This window comes from Phodopus roborovskii, unplaced genomic scaffold, assembly GCF_943737965.1.
Source record: "Phodopus roborovskii unplaced genomic scaffold, PHOROB, whole genome shotgun sequence".
NCBI lineage: Eukaryota > Metazoa > Chordata > Mammalia > Rodentia > Cricetidae > Phodopus > Phodopus roborovskii.
In genome coordinates, this window is record NW_026126482.1 from 15,083,998 (window position 1) to 15,102,890 (window position 18,893).

General features: G+C 42.7%; 1 protein-coding gene across 2 annotated transcripts; it reads left to right on the forward strand.

Annotated features, from left to right (window-relative positions):
* The first annotated feature begins 1,427 nt into the window (after window positions 1-1,427).
* On the forward strand, window positions 1,428-17,641 carry Tpmt (thiopurine S-methyltransferase). 2 transcript variants are annotated; one of them, XM_051194331.1, is made up of 8 exons: window positions 1,428-1,602; window positions 2,782-2,874; window positions 7,223-7,355; window positions 8,040-8,092; window positions 9,871-9,945; window positions 14,357-14,442; window positions 15,241-15,285; window positions 16,849-17,641. In XM_051194331.1, exons 1-8 carry the CDS (start codon window positions 1,466-1,468, stop codon window positions 16,959-16,961), a joined length of 735 nt encoding a protein of 244 aa, XP_051050288.1. In that variant the 5' UTR covers window positions 1,428-1,465; the 3' UTR covers window positions 16,962-17,641. The 2 variants fall into 2 exon arrangements, with proteins under 2 accessions (XP_051050288.1, XP_051050289.1); XM_051194332.1 differs by lacking the exon at window positions 16,849-17,641 and adding an exon at window positions 15,798-15,871 and having other exon boundaries at window positions 1,441-1,602.
* Window positions 17,642-18,893: the final 1,252 nt, after the last annotated feature.

The window sequence follows — 18,893 nt, forward strand, 5'->3', positions numbered from 1 at the left end:
AAATAAAAGCATTACATTCAAGTCTTATGATCACCAGTGATTTAAAGCAGGTCAGAAATTCTGGAAATTTTTCTTTTCTTTTATTTATTTTACTTTATGTGAACGAATGTCTTCCCTGTATGCCTGACTTCCCATGTACACATGCTTGCTAGATCCATTGGAACTGAGGTTACAGACCCTCTTGAGATACCATGTGGTTTCTGGGAATTGCACCTTTGTAAGAACAAGTGCTCTTTACCACTGAACCATCTCTCTAGCCTCCAGAATTGTATTATATTGCCCTTAATACTGGAAGTGCAGACACCTCCTCACTCTGCAACTGCAGGTACACGAAGTTCCTACCTCTTCAGTTCCTTTCTTGTGCATGCTCTCACATATAACTCAGTGGCATAGTGCTTGTCTGGAATGTGTGAACCCACAGGTTCAATCTTCGGCACCTTCCAAAAGCTATGAGAAAGTTACTTGAAAATACAAATTTTGCAGAGATGACATATTGAATCCATGTATGTTTTTTTTTCTCCCTCCTAAAGCCCTATCAAATGTTAGGATTTTTTAAATGCAGCAACCATACTGAAGGAAGGACAGGTAAGGACCCAGAAAGCAGAGGACTGCTGGTAAAGGACTTAACAGGTTCAACAAGCTGAATTCTGATCTAGCCGTGGAGCCAACCAATGGATGACTATTGGCAGTTCAGACTCCCTGAACCCTCCATCTTAACAATACTACTCCCAGAGGTGGGAATGGGAGCGAAACTAGGACATTGGTTGGTTGGATTTCAGGTTTAGAAAAAGCTAAAATTGCAGGCTCCTTTTGTTACCTTCTTACAGCTGGGTTTCTACTCCTCATTACATCTGCAAGCTTGTAGGGTTGGGTGCAGGCTGTTCTCTTAAGACATCTTTCCTGATATATAACAATGAAGTGTTCTTAGTCCTAGACTCACTGAAATCTAATTTTTGGTATGGTTTATTGGATGTTGAAAATAGGGTTTTGTTTTGTTTGGCTGGTTTTGGTTTTTTTGTTTGTTTGGTTGTTTTGATACAAGGTCTCACGGTAGCCCTGACTGGCCTGAAACTCAGCAAACCTCTTGCCTCTGCCGCCCTCGTGCTAGGATTAAAGATATATGCCACCATGCCTATTTTGTTTGTTTTTGAGACAGGGTCCTGCGATGTAGCCTTGGCTGGCCTGGAATCCACTATATAGACCATGCTGGCCTGGAACCCACTATATAGACCATGCTGACCTGGAATTTGCAACAACCCTCTTAATTTGTCTCCCAAGTACTGGGGGCATGTGACACCACTCCTGGTTTTGCTGTTGATATATTTTTAAAAAGCTGTTTCCACAGGTAAAAGAGTTTTGTATAGTTCATCAATAGAATTACAGTTCCTGAATGACATCATGGCAGATATTTTTCCACTTAGGCACCGGAGACAGCAGCCTCTGAGACAAGAATTGCCTACTAACTATGGCAAATACAACTCCATGTGATGTGACAGAGCACTTTGATTCTGAAGTGCAGGAGAACCGAGTACTAAGCCTGGAAGAATGGCAAGACAAATGGGTGACCCGAAACATTGGATTTCATCAAGAACAAGGGCATCAGTAAGACACGTTTGTTCTCTGACAGAGAAATGCTTCATTAGACATTAACTGGGGTAGAGTAGTGGGGATTATGTGCCTCGGTTAGTAGAGAGCTCTCTTAGCATGCAGGACCCTTTTGGTTTGATCTGCAGCACTGAATAAAATTGGGCATGGGTGGTGTATCCCTGTAATAGCATTTGAGAAATGGGAGCAGGGGGATCAGAAGTTGAAACTACATATGTGAGCTTGAGGCTGGTGCCTGGCTCTATGAGACTTTGTCTCAGGAAGAAAAGGAAAGGAAAGGGAAAAAGAAAGAAACTGACTTTAAAAGTAATACACAAATATATATTTTTGGATTTATTTTCACTGTAATCATCTCACATTATACAGCCTCTCAGAAATCAGAAAGCTTCCATGGCACACCATACTGTAATTAGCAATGCACTTTTTACTTTCATTGTGTATGATATGACTTATGGACGATGACATCTTCGATTAATGAAATGCGTCTTCTTTTTAAGAACCACCCATGCTTTGGTTATGGTGCTTACACATGCAGCAAATGCTAAAGCCACATTTACGCTTGTGTCTTCGAATGTTTAAAAGCAAGGGTGAAGGCTTGCAAACTGGCTCAACAGAGGAAGCCACTTGCCACCAGCCCCAACAGCCACATGATGGAAAGTGGGAACTGAGTCTTGGAAGTTGTTCTCTGACATCCAAACATGGAGGTCAGACAAAGATGTGACACAAATGTATACACATACACACACTAAATTAATTTAATTAAAATTTAAAAAGAGTTAAGTTCATTGAAGAGGCTGTTCTGTGAAGTGTTGAAAAAGTATATGGCCAGAGAGCACCTTCATAACATCACTTTCGAAAACTACAAAAAATAAGAGTGTAAATGTGGTGAATGGGACAGACTTTTCCAAATGTATCACTCAAGGAAGCACAAGAAGTTACTTCCCATTCATAAAAACTCAGGTTGTCAATCATATTTAATACTAAGTAGCTACATAATGAAGCAAGTTCCTTAGTTGCCCTCTTCCTTTAAGTGTAAACTGGAGGTTGTATGTAATAAGTAACATTACATTCTTGTTACATTGTTGGGAGCATTGACTACTGCCTGAGAAGTTCTTAGTCCTGCTCCTTTGCATTGGGCTAATTAAAACAAGCATTGTGGAAACCTTTTCTCCCCAGGCTATTAAAGAAGCATTTGGATACATTTCTTAAAGGCCAGAGTGGACTGAGAGTGTTTTTCCCCCTCTGTGGAAAAGCAGTTGAGATGAAATGGTAAGCATTAAGTAGTTGTTGTAGAGTTGTATTGGGGGTGAATATTTAACAGGTTAAATTAAAAGCGGGGGGGGGGGGGGGGAAAGACACATTCTCAGAATGAAGTGTGGCAGGACACACCCGTAATAGTAGTTGGGAGGTGGCAGCAAGAGGACCAGGAATTCAAGGCCAGCCTTGGCTACATACAAGTTCAAGGGCTGTTGGGCTAGGTGAGACCCTGTCTCAAACAGCCAGTCAAACAAACATACAAAATCAGCATCAAAATCCCATTCTCAAATACAAGAATATCTTTATTTTTTAGGCAGATGCTGTAGTATGTATAAAATTAAAGATACTATTTCCAAGTAACAGGGGTGCAAACTGAGTCAAGCATGACCTTGTCTTTCTGTATTTTGTTTTCTAGGCCAAAAAAAAAAAAGTTTGGAGGCCTGGGGATTTAGTACAATTGGTAGAGCACTTGTCTAGCAGGCACGAGACCCTGGGTTCCACTCCCAGCATTGCTTAAAACAAGGGTGATGGTACACACCTATGATGTTCACAATTAGGGGGTGAATTAATTTGGAACCAACACCGGGGAACACTAGCCTCCTTTTTCATATCTCCTGGATCTTTGTATGTGATTTAATGTCTATAAGTAGCTTAGAAAGTTCAGTAGCTATGGATGTTTGAAATGGAAGGTAACAGAAAAACACAAATTATAATACAAGCTTTCAGCAGAACAGTGTTTGTAGTCCAGAGTTCAGCTCAACTCTGCCTTCCTCCCACGAACAAATAGGACTTTTTGTTATTGTGAGTCACTGTTATAAAAATCAGTGGTAAGGAGAGTAACTCTTGTAAGCAGTCCTCACAAAAAGAATTCACTCTAGTTAACAAGCCACCATTACCACAGGGTTACCCCAGGTCACAAGACCAGAAATTATTTTTTTTGCACAAAACACTGCTGTCATGATAATGCACAGCCACAAACACATCCTCTAAGATGTATATTTGCTTAAAAAATGTAAATATTGAGAACTTCTATCTATCATTAGGCTGGAAAGAACAAAATATTGGTGTAAAAGACTTGCTTTATAATCATCTGCCCCCCTCATGTAAATGCCAGTGATTTACCCACAAAACATATGCATTTGGATTTTATTGTCCAGTAGAGAGAGTAAAATTTTTGCAGCCCACACTGTCTCAACTTGTAGCTAAGAGCATATATTAAATGGCTGTTTGGGGGCGAGACAAATGGCTTTGTGGTTAAGAGCACTTACTGTTCTTTCAGAGGACTCATATTCAATTCCCAGCACCCACATCAGGTGGCTCACAACCACCAGTAACACCCTCTTCTGGCCTCTGTGGACACACACACACACACACACACACACACACACCATACAGAGACATACACATAAATAAAAAATTAACAAATAAAATTTGTTATAACCTGAGATTCAAGTGTGGCCATGAAATTAAGAATTATATCTCTTATTAGACCACATTTTAATGGGGTCTCACCAAAAAAGAGTGACTTCACAAACTGCCTATGAGAAAACAGCTCTATAAACAGAAATGATAATTCTGTGGCTGCAGCAGAGATTTTAGGCAACATTGAAACTGTATAGCTAGCTGGGGGGGGGTTATTGGATATTTTGGGGGTCTCAATCCATTTGCAACAAAAAAAGAAGTTGAAGTTTGGTGATGTAATTCAGTGGGAGAATCCTTGCCTAGAATCTACAGGCTCAGGCTTCATTTCCCAAATCTGCAAAATAATAATAAGAATCGAAATAAAAACTACTGTAATTGCATGTAAGTTTTCATATTAGAGAAATTTTCCCTCATGTAATTGACCTATGTATGTGCATTAGATATGAGCAGATGAACTAACTAGGAATGGGTCCAAAAAGCATTAAAGTGAAATAGGAAATTTAGGGTATCACTTTTGCCTTATTTGTATTCTAGGTGATGTTGTATGTGTTGACTGGGAAATAATATATGCATACGGTTTGGTTAACTCCTTTGCATATATTTTGTAACTTCAAAAATATGTATGCAGAATAAAAAAAATAGTCTCTACATGCTAGAGTACACATTCTCTGGGCAGTATGAAAGACAAATTATTAGTACATTTCATTTTAGAACTATAAATAGCCCATGCTCTGCCAGCGTTGGGAGCATGCACTCTTGTGTAAATAATAGGCACAGTCCATCTTGTTCTTGTTTTGAAATGTGCCTTTCATTCTCAGTTAATATATGAGAGAATGGTTGGAACATCATGTGACATTCACCTTTGGTCACCTGTGATTTCATCTGCAGAAGATGTCTTCTAAAAGCCAACCTCTGCCATGATGAGTTAAGCAGCGTATGAACAGACTAAATCCACGTGTGCTGTTCAAACAGTGCCCTGGTTCCTCAGTTTACTTCTGGGCCCAGCTTTTCCTTTGTACCCTTGGTGTTAGAAACTTCCCATTCAGTTTCCCTCATCCCATGACTTCAAACAGAACTCTTTCTGACACCCACCTTCTGAAACAGAGGGCAGTGCCCCATTTTACTATTTATTCAGTTGTGACACTGACAGGTCTCTCTCTCTCTCTCTCTCTCTCTCTCTCTCTCTCTCTATCTCCGTGTGTGTGTGTGTGTGTGTGTGTGTGTGTTTACTTATATGTGCAGATTCACATCCAAAGTCCACACAAGGCATCTTCTTTTATTGTTCTCCACCTTATTTTTAAAGACTGCACCTGGAGTCTGTGGACAGGCTCCAGAGATCTGCTTGTCTGCCTGTCAGCACCATGCCTGGCTGTCCGTGGATGCTGGGGATCTGAACCTAGGTCCTCGTGTTTCTGTAGCAAGCACTTTACCCATTGAGCCCTTACTCATTCCTAGTTTTTGCTTGTGTTGCGTTTTTTAAAGATTTATGTATCTGTTGGCTGGTGTGTGAACATGAGTGTTGTTGCCCTTGCAGGTCAGGAAAGGGCATCAGATCCCCAGGAGCTGGAGTTACAGGCCATTGTGAGTCACTTGATACAAGTGCTGGGAACTGAACTTGGGTCCTCTGCAAGGGCAGCAAGTGCTCTTAACCACTGTGTTATTTCTCCAGCCCCCTTTGTGGACCTTTGAGATAGGGCCTCCTGTAGCTCAAACTAGTCTCAAACTTGTTATATAACTGTGGCTGACCTCAAACTCTTGATCTTCTTGCCTCTATTTCCCAAGTGCTGGAATTACAAGCCTGTGCCCCCATGCCCAGCTCACAAAGGTGTAGCTGGAAGGCAGACTGGTCCTGCCATTGCTTCAGCCCCAAATAAACATACAAAGACTTATATTAATTATTAAAATGTTGGCCAATGGCTAGGGCTTCTTATTGGCTAGCTCTGACTTAAAATTACTAACCCATTTCTATTAATCAAAGTATTTCCACGTGGTTTCACCTTACCAGAGAATGCCTGGTGCATCCTATCCTCCCAGTCTACACGGCGACTCTTTCCTGGTCTCTCTCCTCTTATAGCCCCACCCCTGGGGCTTCCTGCCTGGCCAATCAGTAATTCATTCATCAACCAATAAGAAAAACATATATACAGAAGAACATCCCCATCACCTGCTATTGTTTTCCTGATTAAGATTTCTGCTACTGGTTAAGATCCTCAAAAACATGTAACCATTGAGCTTATTGTCTATTTGCATATGGTAATAAGATTCATTTTTCCAATCATGATTAATGTTAATAAATGGAAATTATAGGATTAGTACCAAAAAATACACAAAATACCTCACGCTTGCATTCTAGTATGGTAACTACTAGTCACATGGCAATTTTAAAAAATTCATTTAAATGATATTTTTTTTTCCAATTTTGAAACAGAGTCTTGCTGTATAGTCCAGTGTGGCCTCAGACTCAAGATCATCAGCCTCCTCGGTACTGGAATCGGTGGTATAACATCATGCCAGACTTGGCTATTTAAATATAAGCCAAATTAAAACTTAAAATTATTTATATGGGACTGGCCACATCCCAGATGCACAGTAGCCAGTGTGGCCAGTGACTCTGGTGCAGAACAGAGATGGGCATATCCATCATCACAGAGAATGCATAAATAGACAGTGCTGATTTGGAGGACTGGCAAGCATTTCCTCCAGTCAAACATGTTTATAGAAATGCCTGTGAAACTATGAATCCCTTCAAATTGAGGGAAAGATGGAGTTGTTTTCTTTTGTTATTTCATTGCTTCTGGTGACATGTTTTCAGCACAGATCCTCAGGCGTGGCGGGGATGCTGGTTACTGTTCCCAGCCAGAGGGGCCGTGTGCTTACTGTGGCTTTTATCTGGTGCTGTATGTGAAGTACAGCTAAAGTGGAACTGTGTTGTCTGCAGGTTTGCGGATCGGGGCCACACTGTAATTGGCGTAGACATCAGTGAAATTGGGATTCGGGAATTTTTCGCAGAGCAGAATCTTTCGTATACAGAGGAACCATTCAATGAAATTGCTGGTGCCAAAGTGTTTAAGGTTTGTATTAATTGTGGTAACTAATTATTTCTGTGCCTCGCCAGAAAATGACTTTTTTTTCCTCACAAGTACTTAAGATGTTAAACGAGTGTCAAATGGCTGCTCTTTACCACCTGTTACATACGTGTTATCTTCTGCGGTGAGCTACGGCTGCAGTGTACAGATGCCAGCTCAGCACTTGCGGGGGGTGTAGAGCCAGGAGGATCATGACTTCAAGGCTAGCCTAGGCTACAGAGTGAGACTTTTGTCCCAAAGCAAAAGATGATAGATAAATAGTAAAGATAAATGTTAGAATGAGAACCAAACATATAGATGATAGTTTGATGCATAGATGATAAATAATAGCTAAATGGATATTAGTAATAAATATATAGATGGCAGTACACACACACACACATATGCACATGTCATGGTGCACATGGAGAGGTTAGAGTTCAGCTTGTCAGTTCTCCCATAGCACGTAGGGCCAGGGATTAAACCCAGGTTGTCAGGCTTGGCTGCAGCCTTACCCTCTGAGCCACCTGGCTGGCCCCCATCCAGGTTTTTAAAAGGAAACATGTTATAGTTAAACTCCAATAAAGTTACTGTGTTTAGTGTGGGCTCCCTCTATCTCCTCCACTTTGTCTGAGCCCTGTTTTCCTTTCCTTGACCACTTAAAAAATGTCTTACGTTGTTTCTCTGCAGAGTTCTTCCGGGAGCATTTCTCTGTACTGCTGCAGCATTTTTGATCTTCCCAGGTAGGACTGAGTACTCTGTCTGCACCATCGTGTGAGTGTGAGTGGGTGTGTGTTTGTGCGACTGAGCGACCCCTTTGCACCATTGTGTGAGTATGTGTGTTCAAGAGAGTGAATGAGTGTGTGTGAGTAAATGTGAATGTGTGAGCATGTAAGAGTGAATGTGTGTGAAAGCATGAGCAGGGTTTGTGAGCGCATGTGTGTGTGTTTATCTGTGTGACTGAGTGCTCCACCTGCACCATGTTGTGTGAGAGTGTGAGTATATGTTTGAGCAGCAGTAAGGGGACACCCTTAGATGCCCGTCCTTGTCTACCCCCTGTTTGAGACAGGATGCCGCTGTGTACTCCAGACTTCACACTTGTGGGGATTCTCCTGTTTCCACTCCCATCCCGCCACAGGAGCGCTGGTATCAGACTAGTCTTGCTTTTACATGGGTTCTGGCTGCCTGAACTCACGTCCTTGTGCTTCTGTGCTAAGCGCTTCACCCATGGAACCGTCCATTTTTTCATTTAAAAAGGGATGGTGGCATACGCTTAACACAGTGCTGACACAGGCAGATCTCTCAGTTGGAAGCCAACCTGGTCTAGACAGCAAGTTCCAGGCCAAACAGGGCTATATGGTGAGATGCTGTCTTAAAAATAAGGTGTGTGGGGGGGGAGGGGCGGTCCATGGTCCAGCAGGATGGCTCAGAGGGTAAAGATGCTTGTCATACAAGGCTGATGACTGAAGTTCAGGTCCCAAAACCCATGGTAGAAGGAGAGAACTAACTCCTGAACATTGTCCTCTGATCTCCACATATGAACCTTAGTATGTATATGCTTGCATGTGCATGAACACACACACACCACATAATAATAATAAATAGTGTCAATGAGGGTGGGCCCTGTTAGGGAGTGCTGGGGTGGGATGTGGGATCTGTTTGCCACTCCTGTCCACTTCTGTAGCAATGAGAATCGTTGTCCTGCAGTTGTTCTTACCAAAGCTCCATCTTTCCACTTCATGGGGATAGCTCCCAAACTTTCAAAACCATTATGACAATCCTGAGCAGGTAAAGGTCGGGAGAGGAAGATCAGGTCTTCTACCTGGCACTTTTGAGCCTGTAACCAAACAAATTACAAGGTGCAGGAGGCAATATAGTAACTGACAGAGTCTGATGGGGCGGGGAACAGAGCTGTCATTCACTGCCTGTTGTGGGATATTTGTACACCGTGTGAAGATGTGTTGCTCTGATCGGTATAATAAAAAGCTAAATGGCCAATGGCTAGACAGGAGGGGCCTCCAGGCAGAGAGAGAACTCTAGGAAGAAGAAAGGCAGAGTTGCCAGCAACACCCAGGGAGGAATCAGGAGGTGCAAGATAGGAGAGAGCTGACACCACGTGGCAGAACATAAATTAATATAAATGAGTTCATTTACGTTATAGGAGCTGGTTGAGACAAGCCTAAGCTAAAGGCCGGGCTTTCATAGTAAACAATAAGTTTCCATGTCATTATTTTGAGCTTGTGGCTGATGATAACAGCTTTCTACAACAGCCCTCTGCCCTCCCTCCTTTTTCCAAGTCACAAACAAACAAGGCAGCTGCTTCAGGAGTTAGGAAGTGGACAGTCCCCACACTAGGTCAGTACACCCCTAAAGTCTATAGAGAAAAGTCACCATGCGACCCTGACACCTTGATTACGGGTGAGGTCCCAACATGTCCCTTGGGGAACAACAGATATCTTGTTTTGAGATTTGGCCTTTCTTCAGACAAAATGTAACAGCCTTTCCCCTCTCTCTTGAGCAGAGCGAATATTGGCAAGTTTGACAGGGTTTGGGATAGGGGATCATTAGTGGCTGTCAATCCAGGTGACCGCACGCGGTAAGTTGGTTCCCTCAGTTTGCTGTGGTTTTCTTTGTGTTTAGCTGGGTTTGAGGAAAGCTAAAATATGTACGACGCCAGTGTTCTGGTCACTTTGCAAGCCTTGACCAAAGTACTGTTCTGTTAAGTGGTTCTATTAAGCCTTAGTTTACTCTCTGCAACCTGAGCCTATTTCTGCTAGCACCATCACCGTTGCTGGCAGCTGTGGGAACTCTTGGCCTATTCCAGGCACTGTTTGGAATATTCAGTGTGTGTTAACACATTTAACTAGCCTGACAGCCCTATGACATAGATGCTGTCTTGATTCCAATTTGCACATGAGAAACTTAAGGTCAAAGAGCTATGTCCCAAGTTAGACAGCTAGCACATGGCAGTTGAGATTCTAACCTGCCGAGTTTGCTTGGAGAACTCTACATCACACGACCTCAAGGTGTTGTGGGAATCCAAAGGTAAGAAATGTGTGAGCCAGGTGTGGCAGCACACAGCCGTAATCCCAGCACTTGGGAGTCTGAGTCGAACCTGGGCCATAATGAGACCACGAGACTGCATCTCCTAAATAAAAGAGCAACGAAATCTATGAGAAATGTGTTATTAACTCCAAAGAACTATAAAATACTGGCTGTCGTTACAAAAGCACTTGTTGATACTTTGAGTGATCGTATTTATACCTAGCCTTACCAGAAAGTAAAATTAAGAAAGCATGTGAGGGAAATGCAATCCCCTTTCCCTGTGTATATAATGCCACATATGTGTCTCCCTTGGATTTGGCAGGTTAGATACTGAATTACTCTTTACACAGACCAAAAAGTTCAAACTCCATGTCAGCAACACAGATTAAAAAACAAAACAAAACAAAAAAGCATCAGTTGCTTCATATGTAAGACTATTATCAAACCTAATCTTTGAAAATTCTAACATTTCATACTAGAAATATACTTGTTTTCTTTCCTTCACTGAAAATTTCTCTCTCTCTACTCGCCCCTCATGTCATTTTCCCGCCTACATCCCAAGCCACCCTGCATCCTCATCTGGATTTTTCTCTGCAATGCTTCTCCTGGATGATTGGTTGATTTCTGTTCCCTAGCATTCAACTTCCCAATAGCTATTTATTATGTTCCCAGTGGATTCTTAGATGCAAGCTACGTGAGGTGCCGGGAAGGTGAGCATGGCTTTTGCCGAGACAGTTCTTCTGTCACACAGCTCTTCCAGACATTCACATCACATTTCCAGTGAATGCTCTGCATTTCCCACATGGCGTTTGCCCTTCATCAGCTCAAGGCATCACCTCAAACCCCTGCATCTTCATAACACACTGTGTTTGTGGACCCCGCTCAGTTCTGCAAAAGGCATGCTTTTTAGCAATCTCCTGAGCCCCCTCCAGGGTGTTCCCTGTTTCTTTGGGGTTGGTCCCTTCATGGGTTGTGGTTTGCTCTATAAAAATCCACAGGCTGGCAGGGAGAGAGCAGGATGTTGAGTTCAGACCCAAGGGAAAGCAGGTCTATTGGGCTCAGGTGTTCCGTCAGTATTGGACTTGAGTCACTTTTAATGCAGACGAGGTCTCTGTAATTATTGTGACTAAGGGAAGAAAACCAAGCTGTGCATCAAGCAAGACGAATGCACTGTCTCTGCCTGTGCTCATCTGTGCTTGTGGCATCACGTCCTCTGTCCTTAGTCATGAAGGCCACCCTGGTGGACTCTGACCTTCTGTGTTCATGGCTAACAAGGCAAGAGACACCCAAGGAGAAGCCCCCTTAGGGAATCAAAGCTTTAGCTTGGCCAGACAGTCACAACCCTCCCTGTCCTCCCACTCGGCCCCTTCCTGCCCCAACCCCTCTGCATGTGTGTATCTGTGGCCACAGGGTAAGCACACACAAGAGCATGTTAGATATTGTTACCAGAATTAATTTCTTTAAGATTTTAAATTATTTTTATTTGTGTGTATATGTATGCACACATGATGGATGGCCATGGAAGTCAGAAGAGGGCATTAGAGACCCCTGGAGCTGAAGATGCAGGCGGTTGTGAGCCAGTCAATGTGGATGCTAGGAACCAAACCAGGTCCTCCTGGAGAGCAGTTTGTGCTCTCACTGAGCCGTCTCTCCAGCCTCGCTTTCTGGACTTTTTTTTTTTTTTTTTTTTTTTTTTTTTTTTTTGAGATTGATTGAAAGTCCACATTCCAAGGGAATTGATGGCTGCCAGTTCCAAGAGATGTTGCTGAGCCACTCTGATGGATCTCCATCCTAGGGACAAGTTTCTTCTCACCACGTCTTAAGAACAAGAGTCACACCAGCTGTGGTGGCTCACATCTGTAATCCTAGCATTTAAGAGGCTCAGGTAGGAGGATTTCTATCAATCTGAGGCCAGCCTACCTAAACTACATGGTGAGCTCCTAGCCAGCCTGGGCTATAGACTACATTGGGGGTGGGGTGTCAGAAACTCAAAAAGTAAAGGATTCTGCTGAAAAGATTATCCTTCCTTCCTTCCTTCCTTCCTTCCTTCCTTCCTTCCTTCCTTCCTTTCTTTCTTCAATTTTGAATTTAGAGTCTCAAGCTGAAACTAAGGCTATCCTCAAACTCATGTAGCCCAGGCTGACCTGGAATTTCAGGTGCTACTGCCTCAGCCTCCCAGCCGCTAAGATTGTGGGTGTGTATCACCCATGGCATGCTTCTGCCATTTCTCTTCCCACACATCTGACTCACTGACAACACTCGGCATCACTCAGCACAGATGCTGCAGCTTTCACTATAGCAAACACAGCTGACGGTCAGTCCCTCTCTCTACTAACTTGGTGTGCAAGCAGAGCCACCAGGTGGGTCGCTTCCTGATCAGTCTAGTGCTTTATTGTAGTCACACCCACATCTGAACCAACACATGGCTGTGGAGCTGTATCACTCACTCTTTGGGACACCTACTAACAGACCATCCACAGCAATGGTGGTTAACACTGTATTTACAGGACTTGATTGTCACCCCAAACTTACCTGCACACTAGTCTCACCTCTCAGATCAGATGAAAGGGATTCTGCTCTGCTCCACCTCACATGTATGACTCTAGGGATGTCCTGGTCGCATGGGATACTTGTTAACCATCAGCATCCCAGCCCAACAGCAGACCTACTGAGTCTGTAGGTGGAGCTCAAGCATCTTTCCTTCCAGTATGCATGTTGGTGCTTCTGATACCCAACCTGCCCTGGGAGCCCCTGCCCCTGAGCACACAGTAGACTAGTGGTCCCTCAGGAAGCATTCCGACAAGGTCAACCAGGCCCCTTAGGACCCTGACAGCCTCTGTGTGCCCTGTGGTGTCTTCACGTCTGACCTACCCAGGGAGAAGACTTCAACTTCATTCTTCTTTTTACCATGCCCCAGCTTTGATGGGGAGCCAGAGGACATAATTTGTTCCATGCATTTCTTGCTTTTAAATAAGAACCCCTGGAGCCTGGAGAGATGGCTGAAGAGTTAGGAACACATAGTGCTCTTCCAGAGGACCTAAGCTCACCTCCCAGCACCCATGTCACAAGGCTCACAATTGCCCATAACTACAACTCCAGGGGCATCAGAATCTCTGGCCTCCCTACACACCAGCACTCAGTGCACACACACCACAGACACACAATTATGCATAATTAAAATAATAAATCTTTAAAAGAAGAACTCCTGCAGAGCTGATTGTATGTGGTGGTACACAAACATCCGTGCAGATAAAACATCCACACACATCAATAACAATCACAAAGCATGCACAAAAGCCCATGTTCCCACCCTCAGCATGCCATAAATGTATGTGGTGTTGCATGTCTATAATCCCAGCACCTAGGAAGTGGAGGCAGGAGGATCAGAAATTCAAGGTCAGCCTTAGCTACAGAGTGAATTTGAGGCCAGCCCTGGGCAAAAAAACCAGGTCATCATATTTACTGTTCTGTTGCTGTGAAGAGACACCATGAGCAAGGCAGCTTTTAATAGAAATCATTTAATTGGGGGCTTGCTTACAGTTTCAGAGGCTTAGTCTATGATAATCATGGTGAGGAACACGGAAGCAGGTTGACAGACATAGCACTGGAGCAGTAGCTAAGAGCTCACATACTAATCTGCAGAAGGGACAGAGAGAGACAGAGGCAGAGAGAGAGAGAGACACTCTGAACCTAACTGTGCCTGGAATGGACTTTTGAAACCTCAAAGCCAGTGACACACCTCCTCCAATAAGGTCACACCCCCTAAAATGCCTCCCAAATAATTCCACCAGCTGGGGACCAGTATTCAAATCTGTGAGTCCATGGGGGGGGAGCATTCTCATCCAACCACCACACAGGTTTATATGGTTCACTGCAGATAGTAATTTATAGTGAATGCTGGCTTCCTTCATTGCCTCTGCCTGTATAGAGAAATGAAACATACTTTTTTGTGTTCTTTCTAGCTATGCAGATATAATAATGTCCCTACTGGGAAAAGGGTTTCACTATCTGGTGGCTATCCTTTCTTATGATCCAACGAAGCATGCAGGTAACATGTGTTTTTGTTTGTTTGTTTGCCTACTTTCCTGATTCAATTTTGTGTACATGTTAGAATTATTTTTCCCCATCTTATCTCATAGGATGTGCACTGTTTATATGCATGAAGATAATTCTGGGCTAATGGGAACAGTAGACCTTTGTGTTCTTCCATATTGTCTCTGTTTTCTTACTCTGTTCCTGCTTTGCTCATCAGTCATAGTTCAAACTATAGAAGGAGGAAATGGATGATCCTAATGTCAAGAGGTATCTCAAGAAGCCTAGAGTAGGAGGAAAAAATGTGGTTGCCCTGCTGTGGGCTTGTGTGGCTAGAAGGTGAAGGACACCCCAGAGGAACCTGTCAATGGGCTCCACTCTGATCTTTGATATGAGATATTCAAAAGTCAGGCCAGGGGGCCAGGGATGTAGCTCAGTTGGTACAGTGCTTGCCTAGCATGCAGGAAGACTCTGGGTTGATCCCCAGCACCTTGTAAACTAGCTATGGCAACACATGCCTATAATCTCAGTACTAGAGAGATGAGGCAGAGGGTCCCAAGTGCAAGGTCACCCTTAGCTACGTAGTTTGAAGCCAACACGAACTACTTAAGACCCTATCTTTAACACACACACACACACACACACACAAAAGACGTGCTATATCTTCATCTCTCTGGACTCCTGAATAGTTTATAGAATAAGTATCTACAACATTCCTGAAATGAAGCTGAGAGGTGAACCCCAGGAATTTGTTTGCTTTTGGAATTGGAGTTGGAATGATAAACTATTCTTCACCATACTTCTTTCTTCTTAGGCCCACCATTTTATGTTCCAGATGCTGAACTTAAAAAGTTATTTGGTAAGTTAACATTCCTTTTTGATATGCGTATGTGTGTGTGTGTGTGTGTGTGTGTGAGAGAGAGAGAGAGAGAGAGAGAGAGAGAGAGAGAGAGAGAGAGAGAGAGAGAGAGAGAGATATGTGGCAGTCATAGGACAGCTTGCAGAAAGTCAGTCTTCCCTACCATCGTGTGGGTTTGGGGGATTGACACGGGTTATCAGGCAGGTGTGGCAGGTGCCCTACCGTGGGTTAGAAGTTATGCACTCCCTCTCTTTCCATATATACATATACATACATACATACACACACACACACAATGTTTTTTGAGACAGGGTTTCTCTGTGTAGCCCTGGATGTCCTAGAACTCACACTGTAGACCAGGCTGGCTTTGAACTCACAGAATTCCACCTGCCTCTGCCTCCTGAGTGCTTGGATTAAAGGCATGGTGTTTTTTTTTTTAAAGATGTATTTTTATTATTTTAATTATATATGTGTATATATGTATCTGTATGGGTATGTGCACATGCATTTAGAGGCCAGAGGCATCAGAGCCCCAGGAACTGGAGGAATAGGCAGTTGTGAGCAAACTTGAGTCTTCTGCCAGAGAGGTAAGCACTTTAACTGATGAGGTGTCTCCCAGCCCCAATTATGTTCTTTTAAAATAAAGTCAGTAAATCAAGCATGGCAGACACAACTGTAATCCCAGATTTCAGGTAGCTGAATCAAGAGGAAAGAAAGTTCCAGGCCAGTCTGAATCTGGACCAAAGAGAAAAGCCTGTCTGAAAAAAATAGAATTAAATAAGAATAAACCAAAAAAGAAACCAGTTAACTGTTCAGTTGCTAGTGAACTATTAGTACATACAATTAAAGTATATACAATGTAAAAAGTAGAGACCTGTGTTGTGGAAGACTGTTTTATCCTAGAAAAGGGACTAGTTTCCATAATGTGCCTTTTTATCCGTGTGCTTTATAATAAAGACACTACCTGTAGTCCTAGCATTTGGGAGACAGGTGTTGAAGGATCAGAAGTTCAAGGCCATCCTTAGCTACATAATAGATTGAAGGCCAGCTTAGTTTACATGAGACCCAAGTCTCAGAAACAGGAGGGGAGAGCTGGGAAGATAACATAGTCTGTGAAGTGCCTGACATGCAACCATGAAGACTTTGCGATTGGATCACATCAGAGCCAGACCTGGTCGCTCATGACCATGACCCTAGCAGCTGCAGTGGAGGGGGCACAGGCAGATATCAGAGCTGGCCCATTATGAGCTCTGGGATCAGTGAGAGAGCCTGTCTAAAAGATAAAGTAGAGAGTTGTAACACGAAAAATTATATATCACCACAGTGACACAAAAGATGCCAAATTTAGCCTGTATCTGTCTGTCTCTCTTTCTCTCCACACACACAACACACATACATATAAATAACACACAACACACATACATATAAATAACACACAACACACACACACACACACACACACACACACACCATGAAGATTTTTAGCCACAGAATCCTCAAGAGCATTTTAGAGCATCCCAGACATCCTTCACAATGTTCTAACTTGTTACTTTCTTACTTCAGGTACAAAATGCAGCATCCTTTGTCTTGAGGAGGCTAACGCTTTTGAAGAACGACATAAAGCCTGGGGAATTGACTATATTTTTGAAAAATTGTATCTCCTTACAGAAAAGTAAAAAAAAAAAAAAAAAAAAAATGCTGGTGGTAATGGTGCAGGCCTTTAATCCCAGCACTTGGGAGGCAGAGGCAGGCGGGTCTCTGTGAGTTCAAGACCAGCCTGGTCTACAAGAGCTAGTTCCAGGACAGCCTCCAAAGCCACAGAGAAACCCTGTCTTGAAAAACAAAAACAAAACAAATTAAAAATTATGTTAAGGCTTAAAAATATAATCACTTGAAATTTTTCTTGTGAAACATACATATCTTTGCTCATAACTTTTAAAATGAAATCACACATTAAAATGTTACAAATCAATCCTTTGAAGAATGTGATTGGTAGCAAAATATTAAATACCCTGTGACTTTTTCATAGTCAGCATTTATTTCTTCTATAACTAAAAAACAAAAATGTAATGCTTGTTACTTTAAACAACAAATAACAAAAATAGTATGTATGAAAATTAGGATCACTGAGGAAATGTAAGATTTTAATAGGAATTGGCATAGTCTATTTTTTTTAATTATACTTTATTATAAATCTTAATCTACTTAGGACCTGGGACCCCATCTTTACTTGTTTTTCCCCTTGTATAATTTTATATTTAGCAGAATTAAGAAACAAAAAAAATTTAAACCAATCTATATGGAAAAAGTGTTTTTGGCAAACTATAAGAATAAAACACGTGAGAAATATTTTTTATGAAGTCTGGCAATTTGTTGTTTCTTTTAATTTAGTCTTACTTAGATGAGTGGCTCAAGGCTGATTTTTTTGTAAAAGCTTAGGCTCAGAATTTGTCAGTTTTTATTAACAATCACATTTTTTTTTAGTCAGATGTTAATCTGTAATTCCACACCTCCTAACATCTAAGTGGTTTGTATTTTATGTCATGTTAATATAGTAATATGTATTTTTTAAAAAAGGTTACTGTGTATATATGGGAATATTTGTGCAAGTACTATGGTTGTTATTGGGAACACCATTAATATTGATGGAAGTTGTGTATATTCTCCCTAGAGATTATCTTTTAAAAACTAAGGGCTGGAGAGAAGGCTTGGTGGGTAAGAGCACATGCTGCTCTTCCAGAGGACGGAGATTTGGTTCCCAGCCTCCACATGGCAGCTCACTGCTGTCTATAATTACCTCCAGGAGATACAGTATTCTTCTGGCCATGGTGGGCATCAGGCATGCACGTAGTGAAATATATACATGCAGGGGAAATATTTTTTAAATACCAAACTTTGTGTGAACTCCTTCATTACTCAATGATGACCTTATGTCCTCTCCAACAGCATTGAGGATGCTGTCCTTGGATATCTTCTGCCACTGACCTATTCAAGTATTCTGATCAGACTTGCTTCTCTGAAACCTGCCTCAGTCTATAGAGTGAATTTCTAGAGGCCATGAGCATCTGACCTCACCTTTGTAGCCAGTTGAATGAACAGTGTTGGACCACTAAGCTGGGCCAATCCAATTCATATATATAATTTTACATATCAATCCCAGTTCCCTCTCCCTCCCATGCCCCCTGAACCCTCTCCCATTCCACCCACCACCACCACCATCCCCACTCCACAGGGAGGGTGATGCCTTCCAGGCGGGATCACCAAAATCTTTCAAGTCATTTGGAGTATGGACTAGGCCCTCCCTCCTGCCTCTAGGTTAAGGGAGTATCCCTCCATGGGGAATGCACTCCCAAAGTCCAGGGATACATCCTGGTTCCACTGTCAGAGGTCCCTTAGACTGCCCAGGCCTTCTAACTGAGACCCACATTCAGGGGGTCTGAATAGGTCCAATGCGACTTCTAAGCTATCAGTCTGGGGGGTCCATGAGCTCCTCTTTGTTCAGACCAGCTGTCTCTGTGAGTTTCTGTAGCCTAGTCTTGACCCCTTTGCTCATCACTCCTCCCTCTCTGCAACTGGATTCCGGGAGTTCAGCTCAGAGCTTAGCTGTG

Coding starts and splice junctions, on each gene's coding strand:
- Tpmt (XM_051194331.1), top strand. CDS start 1,466: ATGGCAAATACAACTCCATGTGATGTGACAGAGCACTTTGATTCTGAA. Junction 1,603..2,781: donor CATCAAGAACAAGGGCATCA/GTAAGACACGTT, acceptor TTTTCTCCCCAG/GCTATTAAAGAAGCATTTGG. Junction 15,286..16,848: donor TGAACTTAAAAAGTTATTTG/GTAAGTTAACAT, acceptor TTCTTACTTCAG/GTACAAAATGCAGCATCCTT.